Source organism: Ruditapes philippinarum, unplaced genomic scaffold (genome assembly GCF_026571515.1).
Source record: "Ruditapes philippinarum isolate M1 unplaced genomic scaffold, ASM2657151v2 ctg1450_1_1_1_1, whole genome shotgun sequence".
Taxonomy (NCBI): domain Eukaryota; kingdom Metazoa; phylum Mollusca; class Bivalvia; order Venerida; family Veneridae; genus Ruditapes; species Ruditapes philippinarum.
This window is the reverse complement of record NW_026851729.1, coordinates 250,224-276,954: the sequence shown is the minus strand read 5'-3', so window position 1 is coordinate 276,954 and position 26,731 is coordinate 250,224. Positions and strand designations below refer to the sequence as shown.

The 26,731-nt window shown below is 32.6% G+C and overlaps 1 protein-coding gene across 1 annotated transcript in view; it reads left to right on the top strand.

Annotated features, from left to right (window-relative positions):
* Nucleotides 1-6,472: 6,472 nt before the first annotated feature.
* Nucleotides 6,473-26,731, top strand: part of LOC132738346 (serine-rich adhesin for platelets-like) — a gene marked incomplete at its 5' end in the record, with an annotated part of 86,303 nt that continues 66,044 nt past the window's right edge. Inside the window, 2 exon segments of the mRNA XM_060725832.1 lie at nt 6,473-6,552; nt 12,606-12,689. Coding sequence (XP_060581815.1) covers nt 6,473-6,552; nt 12,606-12,689 — 164 coding nt within the window.

Genomic DNA, 26,731 nt, shown 5'->3' with positions numbered 1-26,731 from the left:
AAAATTGCCTAATTAATCACTCGGTGATGGAGGGAGGGGGAATGAAATATTTATCATCTTTGGATTTTTAATGTAAATTTAAATAAACGGCAAACTAACAAGCTAAACACAGTTGGCCAAAAATTAGTTCCAGTGCTGAGGAGATTTTCCTATGCTTTGATGACATATGTTGGATAAAATGTTTGATTAAGAGGAGAAGATTTACAGCAGAGGGTCTAGTGACTGATATTAATGAATAATTGATATAAAATTTGTCAGTTTATTGGCTGGACAATTAATTATGATTACATGGAACAAGTGTTGGGAACAGATTTAAATGGGAAGCACTGGATTCCATCAATGAGAATGTATGCCAGTATCCTTGATCTGTTTGAGTAATTAAGTGTTCAAATTAAGTACAAATGAGATAAGATGACAGTAACAGATTGACAGACATGTTCCAGATTCCTTTCTTCATACATCATTCTTCTATAAAATGTGAATTTTCTGTTATATGCCAAAGTATTTAAAAGTTGCACATCTCCAGATGAGTTAACAAATTTTCAAAATTTACAGAAATACGTAGACATACCTAATAATACAAAAAAAAAACCAACTCAGAGAAACAATGAGGTGTTAAGAATGGAAGAGCTAGGATTTTCTACCCACAGATTGCGGCAGTTACTGGGTGTTTACCTAGCAGCAGTAACTCAATTTGTCATTGTTTATAAACAAAATCATTGGTAACTAACTTCTGTGGGAAAGTTGCAACATTCAATCAGAAACACTAATTATTAATACATGGCAATTGACTTAACTAACCATTTACTGGCTAGGAACTGAAAGTGATTCACCTTTGATATCAGTATAGAGCCAGGTCAGCTTGCATATTTATGCTATCTGACCAGACTCTATAATGATGGTAGATCAAGATTTGTATTTTGTTATTGAAATCCCTTAACTTAAAATAGACTGTTCCAAATTCAAATTAGGGCAGAAACCATTACGGAGGGGGGGGGGGCTGCAAATATTTGGATATATACTAGTGGCAATAAAGTATTGTCCATGTATCTTCTTCCTGAATAAAACTTCACATATTTGCTCAGTGACAAGACTGTACTTTTAGAAGCTCAGTTATACAATTTTAATTTTGATGTTGTTATCCCTTATACTGATAAATGACAATTTTGTCCAATTCAGACCAGGTCATGTCCATGACATTCAGTCAGTAACATGTAGGTAAATACAAGGTAACTAGAAACAGGTGAATGGAGAACAAGTTGTTTGGTTTATTACCTAACCAAACCATAACATACAGTGTTCCAAGCAGGTCATACTGGTAATATGTTGTTTGAACAGTGACCTAACTGCATCAACAAAGAATGCTCATGGCAGGTCATGTTAGCTTAATCAAAGGTAATGGGTAGAACATGGGGGTAGAAAGTAACATTCAAATAGGTCACATTAGCTTTAACAAATTAATAGATAAACCATGTGGAATAATTAGTTGGCAATCATGTTTGAGTTGGTCAGAGTCCCAAGTGGACCTTTTCCTTAATGATTGAGATGTGTGCTTTGTTGTTTCACTCAACATTTGAATTACTTCCAACTGATAGCAGCGGTCTAAGTCAGTCTTTGGTAAGGGGAGCTATAGATTTTGCAAGAGACTTGCATTATTCAGTTCAAAGTTGAGTTCAAATCTTGTCCTGTGTTACAGTGTAGCAACTATGTTAGTTTACCCATAATTTACTGAATTTCTTAAATGTACTTGTCCAGTTTCCAGTTTTGGAACTGTCCATTACCAATTTAAGGGGTATGAAGAAGAAATTTTAAAGTTTGTCAGGCAACAGTACTGAGCAAGTTTAAAAATGCATGCATATTTAGAATGACATGGCTCTAGCTATACTGGTGGCAAAGGGTTATCACTTTTGGTTCCAGCAGGGTAATGGAACACCTCCCCCCCCCCCCAAAAAAAAAGAAGAAAAAAAAAGAAAAAATTGAAATTTACCTATAATTATACCCCCAAAAACGAAGTTTGGGGGGGTATATAGGAGTCACCCGGTGGTCGTCGTCGGTCGTCGGTCGTCGGTTGGTCGGTCGGTTCGCGGTCGGTCCAGACGTCCGTTGCATTTTCCTTGTCCGGAGCATAACTTTAAGACTAATGCTTGGAATTCAATATAACTACACACAATGGTCAAGCACATTGAGAGGAAGTGCAGTGCACAGAACCATAAACTCTATCTTGATTAATTACAGAGTTATTGCCCTTTGTTACTTTTCCTTGTCCAGGGCATAACTTGAAAACTACTGGTTGGAATTCAAAACAACTTCACACAATTGTCACACACAATAAGGGGAAGTGCAGTGCATAAGAACCATAACTCTATCTAAAGTAATTACAGAGTTATTGCCCTTTGTTGCTTTTCCATTGCTTTTTTTTTTTGTCCGTTGCATTTACCTTGTCCGGAGCATAACTTGAAGACTAATGTTTTGAATTCAATATAACTACATACAATGGTCAAGCACATTGAGAGGAAGTGCAGTGTACAAGAAACATAACTCTATCTTGACTAATTACAGAGTTATTGCCCTTTGTTACTTTTCCTTGTCCGGGGCATAACTTGAAAACTACTGGTTGGAATTCAAAACAATTTCACACAATTGTCAAACACAATAAGGGGAAGTGCAGTGCACAAGAACCATAACTCTATTTAAAGTAATTACAGAGTTATTGCCCTTTGTTACTTTTCCATTGCTTTTTTGTCCGGAGCATAACTTGAAGACTAATGGTTGGAATTCAATATAACTTCATACAATGGTCAAGCACATTGAGAGGAAGTGCAGTGCACAAGAACCATAACTCCATCTTGACTAATTACAGAGTTACTGCCCTTCGTTAATTTTCCTTGTGCAGAGCATGATTTGAAAACTACTGGTTGGAATTCAAAACAACTTCATACAATGGTCAAGCACAATAAGGGGAAGTGCAGTGCACAAGAACCATAACTCCATCTTGACTAATTACAGAGTTATTGCCCTTTGTTACTTTTCCATTGCTTTTTTGTCCGGAGCATAACTTGAAGACTAATGGTTGGAATTCAATATAACTTCATACAATGGTCAAGCACATTGAGAGGAAGTGCAGTGCACAAGAACCATAACTCCATCTTGACTAATTACAGAGTTATTGCCCTTTGTTACTTTTCCTTGTCCAGAGCATAACTTGAAAACTACTGTTTGGAATTCAGTACAACTTCATACAGTCGTCAAGAACATTGAAAGGAAGTACAGTGCACAAGAGCCATAACTCCATTTTGACAAAATACAGAGTTACTGCCCTTCGATACTTTTCCTTGTCCTGAGCATAACTTAAAACGTACTGGTTGGAATTCAAAACAACTTCATACAATGTTCAAGCACAAAAAGAGGAAGTGCAGTGCACAAGAACTGTAACTCTATCTTCAGTTTTTATAGAGTTTTTGCCCTTTGTTCCTTTTCTTTGTCTTTCTGGACTTATTACAGAGTAATTCAATTAAACTTCATCAATGGCCAACCACATTGAAATGAAATGCAACATACAAGAACCACAACTACCGGTATCTTTAATTGCCAACAACCATAACTCTATATTTCAACTCTTTTACAAGGTATTCTGTTACTAGTAACATCCTCATTTCCGAAACAGTCTTGTGGGGGTATTAATCACATTTAGTGATAGTTCTAGTTTAAGCTAGAAGTCATTTGGCAAGTCTTTGAACAAAGCCAGTGTGGAAATAAAGCTCAATAACATGTTCTGGCCAGACAATGTGTAAGTTAAAGACTTGAGTATGGCCATAAAGTAATGTCTTTGAACAGTGGTCTCAGAATTCAAGTTTGACATTGTTTCCTGTCTAGACTTTTCATTAAATTAGCATTGATTTTCTCCCATTATAAACATTTATACTTGGCTTGAAGATCACTTAATGTATTCTTTACTGCTTTAACTGTGTATGGATTTTTTCCTTCTTTATTTTTATAATTGTCCTTTGCTAATTTGAGGGGTTATAACATTATGAGGCAAGAATTAAGCCAATGACTACTTTGGATTCATTTAATTTTGTGGCCATTAAATTTCATGGTTTTGTCACAAACATCATTTTTGTAAGTTCTTACATTGGTGGTTCATCTATTTTTGCATTAAAGTGAAATGGAAATAATGTAATGCAAAATAATGTTACAGTAGACAAAATGAATTTTTGTTGGATTTAAATTCAATGGATTGACTCACCCAAGAAAACCTATCCAGCTCAGCTCACAGATGGGCAACTGAGGTCTCCATCCACCAGTAAAGCTGGAATGTTGCCATATGACTTATACTGTGTCAGTGTGACGTTATACCCAATCAAACAAACTACCCAAGAAAACCATGAAAAAATAGTGCCCCATGAAAAAGTAATGATTTTGCAGTTTATAAAGTTTAGAGTTGGTATTAAGGCCTCTTAATATTGGCATAGGCCTGTCAATAACATACAAGAATTAAGATAGTTTCAGGGATTTTTTTGGCTTATTTCATAGTCGTTATTGGGTCATAGTCCTAATTGAAAATAGAATATTATTTTCCCAATCCACAGGAAAAAATTCCCAACTGAAAGTTACAAAATAAAAATCTGGAATCAAAAATTCTAAAATCTTTGAAAATAAGGACTTCTTCACTATAATAGTGCTTACATGTTTGAAGATGCCATCCCAAACAATAATTGTTTGCATTCATTTAATCACTGCAAAATTTCAGTCATGCATTTTGTCCCCAAAAACTCCGCTGAAATTCCAAATTCCATGGGTATGGGTCATGTTCCCAAAATCCTGGAAAAAATCCCTGAGTTTATTACTTTACTCTATTGGAGCCCTGTGGCTAAACAGGGTTAAATCTCACAGAATTTGAAATGTTCAATACATGAACTTCAGACACAAGAGAGAGAATTTCTCTTAAAGCTTAGTGTGTCCATGTGGCTGTTTTGAATTTAAATTTCGTATTTAACCAATATAATGTCTTCATTTTGCTACTAGTTCAAAAGACAGTTTTCTTGTAGTCTGTAATTCATTGCCTATACATAAATTATGCATTTTATATATAATGTGAAAAAAACAGCCTGTTATATAATGCCTTGAAAATTATGTGGGCGAGACAGTGCTGCATGTAATGGGGAAATACATCTTTAAACTCATTATCGTAATAAGATTAATGGTCTTATTGCAAAGTACTGCATTTTCTGTAGGAGAAACCAATTTACGGAGCAATTTGTGCATCTAATTTTGAAACTCGTAAAGTTCAGCTATGCAAACAAAACATTTCTCAGCATAGTTATATTGTTATTCCTGGAAGAAAAAAACACAATGAAACACTTTCGAGTAATTTTATGATATTAATGTTTGCTGATACAGGAGCAACATTGCTGTAACTCTGTATTTCACCTGGTAGGATAGGTAATTGACTGTCAGAATATCTTATCTATGTCCTGATAATTCCGAGCTATTGTTTTTGTAGGAAATGTTCCTGTTGTTTTTTTCTTTCACCCCCCCCCCCCCCCTCCTCTATCAATGCAACTTCTGAAAATTTTCTCTCAGAAATGCATCCTCAATTTACCTATTTGCTGTGGGATTGATTTATGGCTTGTAATGAAAGTAATAAGGAAAAGTGTTTTAGATAATTGGTAGAGAATTAGTACTTCTATTGGATGTAATACAATATTGATATTAAAAGAGAAAAGCTGTTACTTTTGAGCAATGAAACAGTAAGTATTAAAGCATAAATGATAATGATAAAAAAAGAAGAAATTTTATTGTTTTAAGAAAACATGTTAGAAGTTTCTTTTAGGGTTGTGCATCATAAAGCATTTGGTTAGACTGGTTAACTGTTTTGATATTTTTGATAAAACTATATGTATATGTGTGTTTGTCTGGTTAGGTCATGGTCAAATAATTACCATGAGTACCTTCTTTGCTTGAAAATGCTGAATTTCTGTGGAGACAAGGATTCTTTTAGAGTTACCTTAATAACACATTGTTTTAGCAAGACTATGACTCGGATGCCATGAGCATGCCTTGGATGTGAAGAAAAGTTGATATGGTTTTGTTGCCAATATTGTCATTAGATTCTTTAACCTGCTGGCACTGAAAGAGATTAGTACACAGCCAGGCCAGCTGGCATATCTGTGCAGTCTGACCAGGCTCTATACTGTTGGCAGCTAAATTTGTTTTTAATGTCATTGAGACCCTTTGAAAATGAAATGGATAGTTTCAAATTTAAAGAATGGCAAATCCATTTTACAAATTCAGCAGGACCTAAAGAAGGATCATTCCAAATTCAAAGCAGGGCAAATCCATTTCACAAATTCAGCAGTTAATAGAATATGTAAAATATGATAATAGTTTAACTATACTCATTACAAACTTCACACAATAGAGGTATGACAATAAATTTCATAATTTAGAATTTATTTATTGTTTATTTCAGGGCCAAATTGAATGTGATAGTGAAACTGTGTTTGAATTGGCAGCCCATGTCTTGCAGGCCACTGTAGGAGATTATGTAGAGTAAGTATTGATATACCATTTTTCTTGACATTTGGATTTTTGTCCACTTTTAAGTTTTTTAATTGTCATAATTCAAAGTCTTAATTAAAAAACAAAGTGGTATGACAGATAAAGAATCACAAGATAACTATGTGACTTGACTTTGCTGCTTGTGCCATATAGGGGGCTTACTTACCTCTTTCTTTCTCATAAAGGTGTTAGTTGTGGAGTATGTTTGTTTTGTCTGTGTTTATGACTGAATTAAACGGGGACTGATTCAGTCTCAAAGACATTTTAACTTTTTTCTGTAATGCTAATTTAGATTATGCTAATTAGATGCCTGTTTGAGTCTGAAATAAAGCACAAGAGTAGCTTCAGAAGTTTTCCTCCACAAGCTGAACTTGAAAGTTACAATAAGGCTTTGATAGTGTTATTGTGGAGAAGTTGAAAGTTAACTTTCATTTTGATTTTATGTTCACTTTTATTCTTTCTGTCAATTTATGTTCATTTTCATAATCTCAAATGCCTTTCCAAAAGTATTTCACTTTTGTACTTCTCTTTTTAAAGCATCACTGTGGATGTTTTTCTTTTGTGTGTTTTTCACCAATGATTTTACCTACATAAACACTCAGAAAACATGCACTTGTACCATTATCAAGTTTTTATTAATTTACGAGTATCTAATTCCCTTAAACAGGAAATAGATCTGGTTCAATAGAAACACAACTGGTGGTCCAAGAAAAAAAACTTAACAATTTACCAAGTGTCTGATGAATTAAAACATGGGGAAGATTCTGTTCTCTCTTTCTATTTATTTTTAGAGGAATCAATTTAATGTTGATTTAATTTACTAGACATTAAAAGAAAGAAGGGATCTGCTGTTTCTATTTTTAGTTGCCCAATTTCTCTGTTACTTGATGCCTTAATGGCATTTAAAGTCACAATATAATTAGAGTGAAACAAATGGCTCATTTAGCAGAAGAGCTTAATTTGTAATTAGGTCAAGTTACTATAGAATAAGGTCAAAATACAATGAAATTAGGTCAAATTGCTATGTAATTAGGTCAGAGTACTATATAATTAGGTCAAGTATTTGTGTAACCAGTGGGTCAAATTTCTTTGTAATTCGTTCAGATTTGAAAAGGAAACTGAGAACATCCTGTAAATAAAAAATAAAACCAATAGTTGTGAAAATAAGGTCATATAATGCAGTGTGGAAATAGATTTATTAATGATTAAGAATTGAGATAAAATATATACAATGCATATACTAACCTTGCCATTAAGTGCTCCAAACTAACCAGTCTTTTTGTGTCAGCTGGTTTTATTTATAGTTGGATTTTTAAGTTTTTTAATCATTGTAGATTAACATCTTTTGGAAAAAATCTTGAAACTTATATCAAGATGTTCTGTTGCCACCATGTTTTATTATGAAATTAAACATGGTATCACTGCAGTATATATTTTATAAAGATCTTAATGTAGTGTTCTCTAGGGGCATTAAAGATACATTAGGATGTTTTATAGATTGATAAACAGTGTTTGTCTCCAAGGGACATATTTCTTGAAATATGGAAGTTCAGTTTACATAACTTTCAAGCTTGCTCCCCAGAGGGGAAAACAACAACTTAGCATGCTGTAAAATAAGAAATCTTTTTGAAGATTTTTATTGTTTTATTTTTTCAAAGTAATTTTATTTTTTTCATCAGATTTCATTTGCTTGATTTAATACTTTTGAAAGTTGAAATTCCTGAAAATGTGATTATCATATTTTATTTTTACAAGATTATAAAAGATATTAGGCTAATGAGTGCAGTTTATTTCCATCGTGATTTATGAGAAAGAGGCAGGTTTTACTGGTATTGTAATGGGCTTATTATGAGGTGGTCTGTAAACACAAATTCAGACAATGCATTTTAAATAATATTTTGAATTTCTGCGATTCAGCTGTTTTAATAGTGCTATGATTTATATCTCATTGCAGTGAGATATTTCTATGAGGCAGTCAATATACAAATTAAATCTTGTTACTGTGAGAAAACATGCAAATAAATGTCTTAGGCCAGTGCTATATGAAGACTTATAATGGTTGTACTCTGGAATGATCGAGTGATTTCCTTGGAATGGAGATGTTCATTATAATTGTATTTGCATTTCCCATTCAGTTTAGAAGATGTAGGTCCGTAAATAAGAGCAGTGTTTCCGATGTTTATATATAAAATAGAAGATCTTTCAGGGAGAATCAATACTAGACATGTTTCTCTTTGATTGCATTTCACTAGATTTTTAGATTACCTAGATACCATTAACCCTTTATCAGCTGAGTTTCTAAAATGGACTTGTCCACCTACTTTCAAGACTGTATATTCAAAGTTAAAGGGGTTCCAATATCATTGACAGCTGTAGAGCCTGGTCAGGCTGCAGGAATAAGCAGGCTGGCCTGGCTCTATACTGGTGGCAAAGGCTGGTCCCTTTCGTTTCCAGCAGTGTAAAGGTTAAGCTGTTTTGTTAGCCTGAATAACTCAAATCTTAACCTTTTGCTTGTTCAGCTTCCATTATGAAACATAGCCAGTTATCAGTTGTTGGGATATACCAGCATTATAGAACCAGGTCAGCCTGCAATGGCCTGATTCTCTCATGGTTTGTTAAGGCATTGTTATATCTGTTTCAGCATTGTAAGGTTTACACTTTAAGAAAATGCTTATTCAGAAGTTCTTCTTGTTCCTAAATCTATGCCTTCGTTAGGTGTTAATTAAGATAGAATTTCAAATGCTTGAACCAAATAGATTCAAATTTGCCACCAGTATTATAGCCAAGCCAGTCTTTACAACCTTGCAGTATGATCAGTACTTAATACTGTTGACTAAACAATTTCCATTACTTTAATATAGAAATGCCATAAACTACTAAAAGACAGTTCCAAATACAACAGTGCAAATAGATTCTGTACAGATCCAGAATGCAGGTTTGTGGTTAAGGACTGAAATGAAAAGATGGCAAACAAAAGATAACTAAGATTACGTCATTTATTTGGAAAAGGCGTAAAATGAAACAAACAAACAAAAGCACTAGCAAGCAATATAATTTCTAGTCATATAAAACATTTGAAAATCTATATTTATGTCTTCAATGATGATATTAATCAAAAAATTCTTGTTTTTTTGTTTTTTTTTACCAAGACAACATTTTTAGATGCCGAATCAGATGCAGTAAATATTGCATTTCTTCACCAGCTTTCATTTATCAATAAATTGACTGATATTGTTTGCCTGTATGGACATAATCAAATAAATTTGAAGGCAGTTCTGGTAATAAGATTGTATAGCAATGTTTAATCATTATATTATACCAGTTTTACAGTTTATGGCTGCTGCAGCATTGTGAAAACTTCCATTGTTTGGATGGCTAATCTGATTTTGTTTGTTCAAAATGATTTTTTTCCCTCTGTTCTGAATTTTACAGAAAATATATTGGATTACCAAGGTAGTTTTTCATGAAGGCATCCTGGAAATCTAACAGTTGTTTATACATTTTCAGTTTGCTCATTCAACAGCAGATCAATGTTTAATTTATTGTTATGTCAAGTAGTGATTGTGTGGTTGAATATAGGTGTTAATACTACTCACCTTGGCGTCTGCATTTGCATTACAACTGGTTATGGTTTTGTGTGAAGTCCAATTCATTATTCAGTATTTGTTTGAACTTTACTCGTGTTTGAATAATTCTTATTGTTTCTGACTTCTAAGAACCATAATTCTAGCATAGATTTTGACTGAATTGTTTCCCTTTGTAAACATAAAAAACTTGCTCATATCTTCTTCGATGTTAAAATTTAAGGTCAGTAACCAAGACCACTAACTCAAGCATGGATCATTTCTCTCTAAATTATTCCCCTTTGTGCATTTAGAAAATGCGTGTAATATCCAGGCTCTTGTTATGAAGCCCTTAGAAGGTCAGGGCACTGTCTAACATAATATAACGTGCCCTTTGTTAACGTATCCAGTACTGTACAAGTTTCTGCCACTGCCATTGTTCCTGGACTGATTTGTTGACACTGGTAAAAACTTGTATAGTACTGGTACTGAGTTCAGATTGCATGGATTTGCTGGCTGATCTTGGTCAGTTCTTGTCTGACAGGTAAAATCAGTCGCTGCCAACAGGCTAATGGTTAAAATTATATAAAAATAAGATATACATTATTTTAATTTTTCACTTCATTGTTCATGACTGGCATGAAAGAAATGTTGAGGTGGTTTATAACTTTTGTCAAGAGTTTTTATCAAAAATCCAATTATGCCATTATCAAGTACTTGAGAGGGAAACAATTGACAATTCAGACTGTAAAAATCTAGGCCATATACGTTTTTCTGATATATCTTTATTGATTTATTCCTGAGAGGTTGTAAATTTTTGAAGATACCGCAATAAACAAAATTGATAAAGGAATTTAAGTTCTTTGAATATTGATTTCGTGATTTATGATATAAAAATATCCTTTTTTTTTTCTATTTTTCAATTTGATAAAAGAGTGAAATTTAAAGTGGGAATGTCAGAAGGTTAAATATTACTCAATGGTAAAAGGTAATTTAAGAAAACATGAGATATTGATATGATTTTATTCCTGTATACATGTGGGTTGGTTAAAGTGCTATTTCAATGGTTTTTGAATTCTTTCAGTGAATTTTTTCTGTCGTTTTATTTATTAATTAAAAAAAAAGACAAATTTAACAATTTTTTATATACATGTATTATTGCATGTTAAGAACAGACGAGTTTCAAATGCTGTAATTTCGACATAATTGACAGTTAATTAAGAGGCTTAAGTGTTGTCTTCGGCAAGAAATTTTCTGTTTGGATATTAATTAAAACTGTCAAGTCAGTGACATTTAAGATGGAAATTCTGGAAAATTTGCGCTGACTGTGTAGAGCAATCAATATGCGCAGAAATTTTAGGGAATTTTCTTTCTAAAGCTTAGATCAGACTTTTATTTCAAACCTGCTGAATTCTGTGAGAATCAAAATCAATTGCAATAAATACTGATTGTTTGGTCATTGATGAAAGTGACCTAGTTAGTGGAATATTAGGATTTGAATTAACAAAATTTGTTACATGCATGACTGCTACGTGGACATCGAATTTATTTTGTTTTTCATTTGGGACCAATGTATACCAGTTTTGATTAATTAATTAGAAGGAAATTGTCGTTAGAAGCCGTAAGTTTTTACCACTTGATTACCCTTGTGTGAATGGAAATACATGCTTATAGAAAGTAGTAATGTGAGGGGAAGGATATATATAAAATGTGATTGAGAAATATATAGTACATTTGTAACATATTATTTTGTTGATTGATGAAAATTGGAGAGAATCTCTTCTGTGCCAGGATTCAGTGATGCCTTCGTGCGATTTTGAGCATTATTTTAATTAAAATAGCATTGGAGGTTCGGACATCAGTTGAATTTAAGAAAGCCTCCGTTTAAGAAATGAAAAGGGAACTTTTGCAATGAATTTTTGTGTTGTTAAATGTTTCTGTTTTATACAAATGGTAGATATTATTGAAATCATTTGGGAGCAGCAATTATTTAATAGTTTATAACTGTTTAGGAATGAAGACAGCTTCCTGGGAATATTTCTCATTGATTGATTATTGGAAGTTGTATAATAGCTTATCCTGAGCCGATTTTCACAGGAAAAAGTAGTGCATGCTTGTTTTGTTTTACAAAATATGCATTGACATTCTGTACGGAAAAACCTATACAAAACTTGGTGTAGCACAGCTTGCAAGTGAAAGCATTGCACCGATAATACATTTTTAACGACAGTAAATATTTAATACAGAATTATGGTTATACAAAGTGCTTGAATTAGTTTATATTTTATACAGACTTACTGTTTTACAAAGTTTGCGAATTGTTCATGTTTATATAATAAACAGAAAAATGGTTTTATGAAGTTTGTGGATTAATTGCCAGTGTTTGTTTTTCTGTATGGAATTATGGAAACTGTAACTGTATGACTTTATTTTTTTGTGGTTTTGAAAAAATAAAGACTGGATTTTATTCTTTAATTTCAGTGATAATACAACAAAAGGGGATTTAAAGAAGCTTCCTTTGATAACAACAAGTGCCCTAAAGGAACATCCATCTATACAGTACTGGTGAGTTCTTTAATTTTTTCATCCTTAATGTACATTAACTGTACAGTCTTTCTCTGTATGCCAATAGTAGATGACCTTGTCTGTTAACATGGTTGTGCAATCCGGCCTGGCCTTACCTCTGATTGCTGTGGTGAAGATTGTTCCAGCATTTTGGAGAGAAAAACAGGTTGATTATCATCATTTTAGTCCTTAACAAAGCTGACACTGAATTTGCAAAACCTTTTGCACCAGTCTAGAATCATCTGTGCCCTTTGACAATTATATGGCTCTGGTTTATTTTCCAACGGCAATCTCCTGGATTAGACCCCAATGTATTTTCTAGGAGTAAAACTTGTAATAAACTAATGAAAAGGCACTGAACATTATCTTATATAATTTTACTGGGGGTCTATTCCAGGATATAGCCATTCCAACTACCTTATATTCATAGTAGTTTATTGGAGCCACTTACAAGTGCGTTTCCTGGAAATGGAAATTTTAACAAGTTAATTTTGGATAATCACCTAGTGAATGTCAAGGTCATACTTTAAAAAAACAAAACATTTTATTAGCTGGATTGTGTAATCAAGCACAAGATTCAAGTGAAGTTCAGTGCAAATCTATCAGAATCTGTTGAGATATTACCTGGCATGAACAAAATGGTGTGTCTAATGTGTCTAAAAACACCTTGTGCCTAATTGATCTCTAAAATAGGAACTAATTACCAGAGAATGTTGAAAGCTACTCTTTGTCTGACCTCTGCTCAATTCAGATTCTCTAGTTTTCTTGGGAATTTTTCCAAATTAAAAAACCCAACAAAACAACCAAATGAAAATAGCCAAAATATAAGCCGAAAGGCAGAGTTCACAAAAAATGAAAATTAGTTTTTAATTGAATAGCAATTGCATTTTGATTCAGGGAAAAAAATCTTGCTATGTTGATGGACTGACCTTTTAAATATGCTTTAAGGGGATCAGTGGGTAAGTGATTAAAGTGTCTACCTCTTAACCTTGGGTTCGAACCTGACCGGTGTCAGAACTATGCTTCCTGTTATACCACCATGCAGTCCTGGTAAGTTCAAGACAGTAGACTCGGAATTGGTTCAAGCTTTCTTCATAGTGAGCAAAAAAAATGAATACATTTGTCATGGTTAACCTTTAACTATCAGCTTTTATATCTACTGGAAATAATTCCTTTTGGGGAAAACGATGTAGATTTTAGCAAAATGTCAGGTTTAGGTAAATGGATCAAAATTGTTGTCATTAGCATGTATGAGTGAATAGGTTTTTCATGCTTAATAGGGGAAGGATAGGAAATGAATACATTTGATTATACTGATATATATTTACTTTGTGGTCATGATTTAAAGGCTGTAAAGTATTACTAACTTGAATTAGACTTACAGTGTTCTCTTTGTGGTATTTAGTCATAAATTGTCTGATTTTTGCTATTTTCCAGTCTCTTTTAGTCTCAAGTTGTGTTGTATGAAATTCAACTTTCATTACATCTTTATGAAAAATTTGTCAGCTGTTGACTCTATTCTAGGCAGAGGGAAATCATTATTGTTATCATTCAAAGGGTTATCCTTTGCAACTCTAAATATCCTAAATGGACTTGTCCATCCTTCAGTCTGGACAAAACCATTTGTCAGTAATGGGTAAAGTTTCAAAAAAAGTAGTGAGTGAATAGCAAACAGTGCAGACCATGATTACATGGTACAGAATGATATGCCATCTGATCTTGGTCTGCACTGTTCACCACGGTAAATACAATTGTCATCAGTAGGGTAAGTGTTGAAGGTCGTCTAATACATGTTATATATCCTTCTCTTCTCACTGTCCCAATTAAGAAGCATTTAATGATTATTATTCATAAATAATTTCCTTATTTAATCGATGTCATTCACACCAGCAGACTTGTATTTAACGTTTCTTTAGAGTTTATTAAGAGCATTGAATTTCTCTCATATTTATTACATAAATGTTGGTAGTTTTCACTCTAAACGAATGGTGCCTGTTCTTTTTAAGTGCATGTTATGATAGTGACCGATGTTGTTTGTCAAAATTGAAATTGAAATAATGAAGTCCTTATTTGAATTTGGAATTGTTCAATTGTTGGAACTTGGCAACTTTTTTTTGTTTTTTTTCTGGCTACAAACAAACTTTAACAGTAATAACTTAGTAAACATATCGCTAATAAGCACAAGGCATTGATCACTCTATATTCTGAACAGCAGTGCACCCTGAAGCTATAAAAGTAAAAGTTTGCACCTGAATTAAGATGGGGGGGGGGGAAGGAAACACATTTTCCGATTCCAGGTAACATCTATTGCCATTTAATTCAACTGCAAACAATGTCAAACTATATGGTCATATAGGCAACACCCTATTGTGGATAGAGTTAGGATAGTCAAGTTTTTAGGGTCATAAAGTAATTTCTGCTTCAGACAGAAAACTAACGTTATTTCCTTTAGGAAAGAGAGTAATCACTTGGTAATATATAGAAACCTTGCAGTTTAGAAACATATAAATGCACATTGATTTTGTCTGGTGTGTTCTCGAAACAGCTCGGGGGAATTCTGTGACAATTTCTCGGCACTTGTTTACCATTCTTGGGAGTTCTTAAGAATTTAAAACAGCAAAAAGGGATGGAATTTACTTCCTTTAACGGGAAATAAATCTAATTATTGAAAATGCTAGAAGAGTCTGACTTTGAAATGTCACATACTTATGTCTTGAAGTTTGTGTAAATAATGCTCTCTCTTGGTTTTGAGGATTTGGGGGGGGGGGGGGGGGGGGGCTTGTTAGAAGAATAACTTTGTTCAGTGTGGAAACTCATGATTTTATTTGCCATAATATAGTATTGTTGTTAAAATCAAGTTCTACTATTATTGAACTGTAATGATAAAGGAATTGTCAAATAGCAACATGTAATTTTATAGAATAGGCGAAAAATAGTTAAAAGAACAATCATTCGTGACATTAAAACTATCCCCAGACTTATTTGGTCATGTTTACCATCAAAGCTAAGAACCCCAATGGACATGACTTGCTGCTTCTTTAAATTTCCTTTGTTATTTTGAAGGGTTTTCAATTACAATAAAAAAACAAACAATTTATATCAACATTTTACTGTTGCTACGTCATTGGCATTTAAAGACTTCAGTCACAATTTCCTTATCATTTGTGAAGAATCTGTTCCAGCTGAAAATTTCAGTTGTTTTTTCATCATTTCTTGCAAAGAATAAAAGTAAGAATTCATCATTTTTTTCATGCACCTGTGATCTCTTGAAAAATATAAGATCTGATTTTATCTTTGATGAGATAATGGTGTTTCTCTAATCTACCCTCTCGAGAGACCAAGACCTTGAAGGGGGTACATGTTAGTAGTACTGTAGTACCACTATAGACAAGGAGATTTCTCTAAGTATCAATGTAGTTGTCTCTGTTGGTAATGTCTCCTTTCTATAGATAAGGGGAGATAAGTAACATATGTTTTTTTAAAGATATGTAAAGATGGTTTCTTCATAGGCCAGATTGTTAGTTAGACAGCTGAGGTAATTGTAGCCCTCATGCCCTTGGCCTAAGAAGACCTACAGTTCCCTCATCTGATCCCATACAATCATCACCAGGTCCCCTTTTGATCCCCTTAGAACCCCTTCTGGTCCCTTACTGATGTCAATAGGCTATCTGCATATCAATTTTAGTCTAAAGAAGCTTATTAAAAGTAATGAACTATTATTTCATCAATAGTTCAGTTTTATTCAGTAAACCAACTTTTCTGTAAATAAAGAAGTAGGCACTTGTGTATCGATGGCTCAACGCAAAACTCATCTAAGTCTATATTTCACCAAAATGGACTTTTTTTTAAATTCTGAAAGCTAATCAAACACCCCTTTATCCCTCAAAATATTTTGAACATATTCCCTGTATTAGTGATTATATTTAAATTTCAAGTAAACATGCTAAGTCAAACTGATCAAATTAGTTACTGCAAAACTAGGTTAAGTCAACTTAGTATGTGTTTTGCACTAATTTTTTTTTCAACCAACAAAAAATCAGCAGTGCAAAACTAATCTAACTTTAATTAGCATAGTTTTGCATTAAGTAATTTTAGGAAGTTATAGTATGCAGTTCTTTATCTTTTTAATTTTACAACATAGAATGTAATAATATTCCTTTAAAATTACATGTGTACCTCCCTGCTTTGACCTTGAAGCAGTTTTGATGACCCTAATTGAATATTTTTTACAGACCCTTACCCTAGTTATGGAAAATTAGAAATTAAAATTTGTGTTTAAAGCTTGACTTCAAATGATATTGCATAAAGTTAAAGCTCTTTCATCAAGAATATCACTTTTAAGTTTTTAACAAAGGGCAGAATCAATAGTTAAAGGGTCTGGACTCATGTACAATATACGAGGACATATATTACTATACAATTATTGACTACTGTGCCATTAGATATGATGTGATATTCACCGGCAGATGACATATTGACAGAGGCCATAACCGAGGTTAATATGTCTTTCTGCCAGTGAATATCACATCATATTCAATGGCACTCTAATCAATAATTGTTTTATTCTTGCATATCAGACAGGATTATCTACCGTTTACACCGGTGCTAGAAAACTTTGTCTTACATCTCCCATGTAAGACAAGTCGCGTGCTTTAAATGACGTCATTGACATGCACCTTTTATGAATGAATCACGTTCATAGGATGACATCATTTTTCCGTTATGTATGAAGTTGTAAGTTCATACGCTACTATAAGAAAAAAGTACTTAATGAGAATATCAGTTTTCATAATTTCTGTTCCGAAAATAATGACATGTAGTATGCAAGAAAAAGAATCAAACACCGGCTTGTGGTACAGACGGGAATTTCTAGCTCTCGGGTAACTGTTTAGCGGAAACTCAGCAGCAGAGCCTTGTTTGTAACCGCCGTAAAACAATTACCCTCGAGCTAGATATTCCGGTCTGTACTTGGCAGCCGGTGTAAGATTCTTATATTATATGAATAGGTTACAAGAATTTTTTTTAAAAAATTCACAGAAAGTACAACCTTATATAATGTAAAACTTTTGCCTGTTTGGTTTAAGCGCGTGCAACAACTACTCGAACGCTGCGCATAAAAAGACTCTAACGCTGCGCATAAAAAGTAATTCAAGTTTATACTCATCATTGCCGTGTAACTCTTAACTATAAAAGTATAGTATAATAGTAAAGTAATGATGGTTTAATCGAGAAATATACCATAAAGAACAAAACACAGCAATTATTTTTAATAAGGCCTGTAAATAACAGGCTACAATAAATGGTCATTGAATATGAGACTCAATCTATCTTTAGACTGGGAAAATCCAATTCAGCCAGTGAATATGTGCAGATTACACATTGACCAAGGCAACAGACAAGGTCACTATGATTTTCTGCCAGTGAACAATGGCTCACTAGTCTATATTTGTTTCATTACAATGATAGCCAAAGACTATAAAAACTAAAGCCTAGTAAGGAAACACAAAACATAACTTTTTGCATATTTTCATTAAGGCATGGAAAAGACGCGTCAGGCATTCATCAAAAACGCGAATGCAACACAAACAAAACTTATTCAAGTTATAGTAGACACATCATTGCACTGCAACGTCTAACTATTAAAGTAAAGTAAATGATATTTTAATTGAAAAATATGACATAAAGACAAAATGAAACAATTATTCATTCGTGAGCATACATTATTAACAATCTACATAATATGGTCATTGAATATGAGTCTTATTCTATTTTTAGATTTGGAAAGTACAATTCAGCCAGTGAATATGATTTTATAAATAGTTCCGACTACTGTTTTGACCAATAAGATGACAGCTATATTTAGATCAAATAATGATAGACAATAAAACAAATTATGTAGATATTACCTTTAACATCATAACAATTTGCTTTATGTCTGTAAATATTGCAATATATCACAATAAAGTTTTCATTCCAATACCCATTCCTGATTATGTGTAAAATAATTATATAAATTGAACACAAAATAATCAGTTCTAATTATGTGAAAGCTTTGACATCACAATATTAACATTAAGTATTATCTTATAATGAACTAAAGAATAGCCTGGTAATTTGTTGATATTGAAAATGGTAAATGGTTTAAATTATTTCTTATTAATAAACTATTTTACAAACTTCGTTAAAATTAGTGCTTATTATCAATATAAACTACACACATACTGATGAATTTTATTTATCAAAAGTAGGGCTATAATAAAAAGATACTGACAGACAATTATAATTCAGGCATTACTTGTAAGGGCTCTCTTATATGTTAGCATTTAAAGATCATGATTCCAACCTATATAAATAAAATTATAAAAACACTTTGAATTTCTGCGTTAAATATTTAAAAATATTTTGTTCTTCTTATTTCCTTTTCTTTTTTACAAACTACATACATGTCTCTATTCTCAATCATTAATTTTCAGCTGGAAGTTGGAATGTAAACTCAATAAACAATTGTTAAATGATTTTACTATGTAAAAATCATTTTTATTTTTTAATTTAAAATATTTTCAAACAATATTGTTGTTATCTATCAGTACAAGACAAGCTTTGTACATTATTAGTATTTTTTTGGAATAAAATATTGAAAAATATCAGTTAGATATGTCACATTATGTTCAAAACATTAAAACTACATTTGAAACTTAATTTCTAGCAATTTAGTGTCAATAATGAAACTTTTTCTTGTTGTCTCATCCAAGTGACCATTTTCATTTACATTAAATTTGCCAACACATCAGTTTGATCTATGAGTTGAACCACAGCCGAATTTTATTATTCATTGTGAGCTAGGCTGAAGGTTTTTCAATTATTGTTTTTTTTTTTCATCATTTTAACTAAAATATTTCCATCCCGGAATGAAAATTTCATAATTGATATTATAATATATGCAAAAATTGAACAACTGACTGATTATCACCTGATTTTAAATATCTCTGATTTAGATTTATTCATCCCATGCTGTTTATCCCCAGTGAATGTCACACAAGACTTGCATAAATGGCGGCATGGCCCGAGTGGTTAACACGTTGATTAGTTAAGTCTGAATTATTGCTAGCCGCATGAGTTCAAACCATGTCAGGGGCAGGTCATTGTTTCCTTGTCAAGAAACTTGACATTCATTGTTCACTACTAGTTGGTTCCAGGAACAGATTGAAAATTGTGTCTATAAGCTTATAGCTTCCTACACAATCCAACTAATAAACCAAAGGCTTGTATTTTCATGTTATAAGTATTTCCATACAAGGGACCCTCATATGTCAAAATTTCTTTTATATTTTCATGTATCAATAAACTATCATGTATAAACACTTTTATTTTTATTGTTTGTAAATTCTAACTTTGAATATTTTGAATATTATACAATTATACAGACATTTCAAACCTGATTAAATAGCACTTGTGATAAGGTGTAAAGTTTTAAACATTTAAAGCTTTGTACTTTACATGCTAAAATATAGTTTGACTGTATTGTAATATATGGCACTGTACATAGAGTCCCCAAGGGTTTTAACTATAGTGTTGCACCCCAAGGAATGAGTCATTTAAAGGGTGGATTAACTTAAATTTCTAGTCAAACATTTTATAATTATTAGTGTAATTGGAACACAAATATTAAATACTTAAATGAGAAACAATTTGGTCCATGCCAGTAGTGAACCATCAAATTTCCCAAACATTTAAGTATAATTTATAAAACAGGCAATGTCACAGAGCCACTAATACCAAAAGAGCTCTCTTTGAGAAAACCATATGATGTGAAGAAAATGAACTACAAAGATTTAGCTCAAATTGTGCTCATGGCTTGAGCAAAAATAACCCAAATATTTCATATTTATTTGTGCATTCCATGTTAAATCCCTTATATTGTTCCCACATTCCCATACTTAAATACTGCAAATGTATAGTAAGTAATGTCCAGTTTTAGTTACACATATTGTCATATTTAAGGTGCATTGTAAAATTACTATTTAATTTAGAAACAGAAATACCAATATGGCAATCAAATTATTTAAATTTTGTTTTAGAATGTTCATCATATGTAATTTTTCCTCTTATTTATATAATTCAAATTGATAATAAATTATGTTTAACTTGACTTAGCACATGTTTTACAATGCTTGTTCCAACATATCATTCATTTGCAAGTGCAAAACTCATCCAAGTTGTCTTAGCCTAGTTTTGCGCTCAACTGCTTTCAGAAAAGTATTTGGTTTTCAGCGCAAAACCCATGCTAACTCTAATTATTGCTTTTAAACCATCAAAAATGAATTCCATCACTTAATGACTTATCATATAAGTTTTCAGGCCTTAAATATGATACAAAACTAATAGAATATTTACAAGGTACCAGTAGGGGAAAAAATTAGACAGTTTTTCAACCCTCCTGTAAAATTTCAAAAAATGTAGTTAGCTGAGTTTTGCACTGAGCCATCGGTATAGGCTGTTGACACTTTGCTACTTCCAGGACAGGATTTTGTAGACATTAAGTTTATGTGAAATGGATAAAAAAAGCACACAGATAATATTTCAGAGGATATATATTATTTCAGTTTTTTCTTCTTTCTTTCCAGTTTGTTGAATTCTCATCTCCAAAAAAAATAAATAATAATTTGAAAAAATAAAGAGAACAATAAACCCATAAAAAATGTCCATTCACACACAAAAGATCCGGAAAAAAACTACAAATGCATTCCTCTTAATAGAATTTTATCAGATTGCTGGGAAACTTCTCATGTCAATGGGTTTTGTCTTGTCACCAAAGAAGGATAGAAATGAGTTAAAGTGATTAAATTAAAGACATTAGAAAGGAAATCATTGATGTTTTTCAAGCTGTGGTGACATTGTTGCAATGCTATTCAATGTAATTACAGTCTGCGACTTGCTGGTGTATAAACTTTTAAGATTATGTGATACTGAAGTGACATGAAAACAGTATAAAATGGCGACAAGGCCTAGTGGTAATTAAAGCGCATCAGACTAGCTGGTCACATGAGTTCGTACCCTGTCAGAGCCAAGCCGTTCTTTCCTTGAGCAAGAAACTGAATTACATTCATTAAATTGCTTAGTAACGGGTGGTTCTAGGAACGGATTCGAGAGTGTTTCAATAAGCTTATAGCTTTCAACACAATGAAACTAAAATAAATTTGTATAAATTGAAGTATAAACTTAATTTATAGAGCCAGGTTAGCCAACACATCCTTTTCATTTGATTTGACTATACATGTATGTTTGAAATATTTAAATGTTGGTGGCAAGTTAAACCCTTACCCTGCTGAATTTGTATAATGAACTTGTCCTGCTTTGAATTTGGAATGGTCAATTATTATTTGAGGGGATTACAATATGAAAGTGCTAAAATTGTGCACCCATAATACAATAGTATATTGCCTAGTCATATTGGATAGAATGACATAACATATAGATATTATTTAATAATACTTATTTCCGCTGTAGTTTTCTAATGGTTGACTTAAATCATGGCATGGTTAAGCGTTTGCAAGGAGTATAGAGCCAGGCCAGCCTGCAAATTGAAATTAAATTGAAATAAAATGTGGATCAGTCCTGACTTGTATAAGTCTTTAAAAGAATTTCTTCCAAAACCTGCAAGCTTGAGTGTGTTAAATGGAAGCCACAGAATTGCATTAGAAAAAGTTGATATTTTCTGTAGTGCAATGCATTTTATTGTTTGAGAAGAAGAAATGTTTTTTTGTTGATTGTGTTAGCCTTCTCTGCTCTTATTGTCATTCATTGCATGGGACTTTATTTCTCCAATTCAAATGTCATGAATTGGCCCAGAAACTCGCATGGTTTTAATCCAACTGGGATCATGCATATCTTGTAACGAAAAATAAAAACAAGAAATGTAAGATCTGTATCTTAGTAAAGGCATTTCTTATTAAATGATGGAAATAATTGTGTGTAAGCATTTAACAACTATAATTCCCATTGTTGAAGAGGGTGTTAAATTGTATTAAATACAGGCAAACTGCATGGTTATTGGTATCTTTAACCTATCATATCTGCTTGCAAGACATTATAAATTACTTAAACACTGCCATTGGAACATGTGTTAGATTAAAAACTTGAGACATCTTTTCTGTAATAACATAAAACCTGAGAAATTGAAGATGAAGTTTGCATCAACTATAAAACATTTTCACTCTATTACAGAGAAGGTTTGTGTTTATGCCCCAAAAAAACTGGAACCATCTGCTTCACATCCAGGAATTGTTCTGCATGGATTTTCCATTCAATTTAATTATTTTTAATTGAATAATTTGTGAATGTCTGCACAATGTATTGTTGATGATTCTGTATTCCCTGTGCATTTAAACATTTGCACTTAGAATCACTGTTGTGAAAGCCAGGTACCATGTGAGATAGGCCTGCAGAGAAATGTTAAGAAAATCGTTGATTTTTTTGGCGGTATTTATCTATTCTCTTCTTCAATAATTTAGCTAATCCTGCTGAAATTGTTGTTTTCTTTATTATTTATTGAAGTGATTTCAGTAAAACAACAGACAATAAACAATGGGTAGCCAGGTGTAACATGCTCAGGCTGGTCACACTTTAACTATATGCAGTTGCTAGCTGGCTTCTATACTGGTTATATTAGTTGGTCATTATCTATAAACTGTCACTTAAAAAAATATGTAAAGAAATTGATAATAAAACTTTAAGACTTTAATTGATATGCTTTATGGAAATGCCTCAGCTGCAACACTTCGTAGATATTCACAATAAATTTGCAAATTTCAACAAGGATTAGCTGATGGAATGAAGCCAAATAAATTTTGGTGAAAAGAAAAGTTAAGTTATTGCAAGCAAAAAAAAGAGCAAAAAACTGCAGCACCAATCAGTCTAAGGCAATAAGTTAGTAAACTTGCATCAGAAAATAAAACACAACAAGCATGTGTAGTATTTTTCTGTGAGAGTACTGGTTTTTACCGTTTTGTATGAAGAGGTTCCAAATGTGAGATGATTTTTTGCCTCCTATTTGATCAGAATTTTAAGCCACTTATGTCATTAAATAAAATCATGATGTTTCTTTGCCACTTATATCATTGTACAAAATCATGATTGTGTTCTAAGCCACTTATTTCATGTACAAAATGATGTAGAGCCTCAAGATTTTCTTAGAAGTGGATTTTTTTAAATATCATGATAGTCATGACTGGCATAAATTGTAATGGGGTGATTGGAACAAACGTTTCTAAAGTGTTCATGATATTTTTTTCTTCCTTAGTTTAGTAGATAGTAGCTGTAATAGAAAGTTATATTCATACTGGTACGTGTTGCTGACATGTGAATAAGTCATGGGCTGTGTTTTTAGCTCGACTATTCGATTAGAATAAGTAGAGCTATTGTAGTAACCCGAGCGTCGCTTAACCACTTATGTTAAAGGTTTTGTAATACCTCAATTTTTTTCAAAGTCCATTTACATATGGCTTTGAAACTTTGCACACTTGTTCACCATCATGACCCCAACCTGTAGACAGGAGAAGGTAACTGTATCAAGCATTTTGACAGAATTATGACCCCTTTTCGACTTAGAATTTACGTGAAAGTGTCTGTAATACCACAAATATTTTCAAAGTCCATTGACATATGGCTTTGAAACTTTGCACACTTGTTCACCATCATGACCCCAACCTGAAGACAGGAGGAGGTAACTGTATAAAACATTTTGACAGAATTATGCCCCTTTTTCGACATGGAATTTACATTTAAGTTTGCATACCACCTCAGATATTTTCATATTATATTGACATCTGGCTTTGAAACAAGTTGAAATTTTATACTCTTCTCTGAGAGCATACTAGGACTCTCTCCAAGGCCTATATAACTGTAACATGGTTTAAAGAAAAATTTTGCCCTTTTGTTAACTTAGAAAATGTTACATTATCAACACTCTTTTACTATCAAGCACTAAGAATAGTCGAGCGCTGCTGTCCTACCAACAGCTCTTGTTGGTTATATCAGCACAAGTTAATGTCATGGTTCTATGTTGCTACATTACAACAATTTTGTCTGTAGTTTTGGGTGAAAATCTCCATTAAGGCTCAGGTTTCTTCAGGATTGATGACATAGGCATTTGAGTAGAGTCCCTCAGCTTTACACGTACTACAAATCATGGCTGAAATAATGCATCTTGTAAGTTGCTTTATGACATTTACAATGACATTGTGACTAAAAGAAATTTCAGTGGCAATGAGCCAGTTATTCTGTACTTTCATGAACATTTTGGGTAACAAATTGTTTGCATATTTTTTTCTTCACAAAAAATAAATTGCCGTTCTAGATATTTTTTTTTAGAAATGATAAGAGTTTGATTTCAGTGTGAAGGTCTTATTAGTTTATTTATGTAGCACAGCAGCATTGAACTGTCTGCCAAATTTCCTTCAGATTTTCAAAGAAACTTTAATGGATAGGAAATGATAATGAATCTATATTATCTATATCATCTGATTTTCACAGTATCTTTAATGATTATGAAAAATTACAGGGGAGCTAGGTGCTCTCTAATTAACTTTCTTAGAATATTATAGAAAACTTAATGGAAATATAAATGGGTTATAAAATTAGTTTTTTATGTAACCCTAAAGAGAATAATTTATTATAAATTTTACTGTTGTTTTCAAAGATAGGTAACTTTAAAGCTCCACTTTTCAGAAAAAAAGCAGAGCTATTGCCATGACCCTCTGTACGCATTAATTGTATTTGGTTAATTTGGTGAAGTTTTTGTTTATGGTATTAGAAAACATTGATTCTTCTTGTGGATGCATCTTGAGTTCTGGCTGTCACATTCAAGTTTATATGTTAAGGTCAGTTGGACTGGTTGGAACTTCAACCTTTGTATGCAGACACACACATTTGCCATGTCCAGTTCCAGGTCAAAGGTCAAGGTCATTGGGACCTGTTGAAACTTCATATTTTGTATGCAGTTGCACCTTTACAAGTTCTACTTGTCATGCCCAATTCCAGGTCAAAGGTCAAGGTCACTGGGACCTGAATTAACAAAACATGAAATTGGCCATAATGTCAAAGTGCATTGACCAAAGAACTTTAAACTTTATATGTAGATGCTCCTTGGTAAGTTCTCCCTGCCATACTCATTTTGGGTTTTAAAGGTCACGGAGACCTTTAATTTTAATCATCATTTTATATCTAAAAATGTGTATTGGACTGACCAGCACGGAGTTTCCTCCTCATGCTCTTGTTTCAAGTAAATAGGGAGAAATACATATTTGCTAACCATATAGCATTTCATTTTTATGCAGCTGAATGGTTTTATTTTACTTTCATCCCTTGATATCATTTTTTTTGAGTATCGTGATCATGTTTGTTCTCACCAGTTGTAACCCATTTAAGTTTTAAAATTTAAATTACTCCCTATCTACTGTACCATCATCTACTACAGCACCATCTGTAGTCTATATATAATTGAGTAGATAAGTTCAACAGCCAATTTGATTATGCTGCAGCAAGTCGTCCAACTTAAATGCTGCTATGGAGTCATTATGTTGGATAGCCTCAATGGCCAAATGGTTAAGGTCACCTTAGGTTGTTGTGCGACCTTATGGTATCAATGTGCCTTTATCAATAATCAAAGTGCTGCAGCACTGAATGCGACGGACATGCAACCGGAGAGACACCAAGGCTTCTTTTAGAAAAACAAAACAAAACAAAAACAAAACACAAAATATATAACAGAGAAAATTTGTTCCATACAAGTTCGAGATTTGTAGAGCAATATATTTTGTGTCCCAAATTGATATAATTCAGATTTTCTACTTTCAAGCACTTAAATACAGAATGAAATTTATGCCTAAAAACTCTGGTCAAACTTGTAAATCAGTGTCCTTATCGATTTATTCTAAGAAATGATATGTAAATAGAAAAAAAAACTATCAACGAAATATTTCTAGAATAAATCCAGGCAAATAAACTTCAAACATAATACATTGTACATTTGAGAATGCTATTTA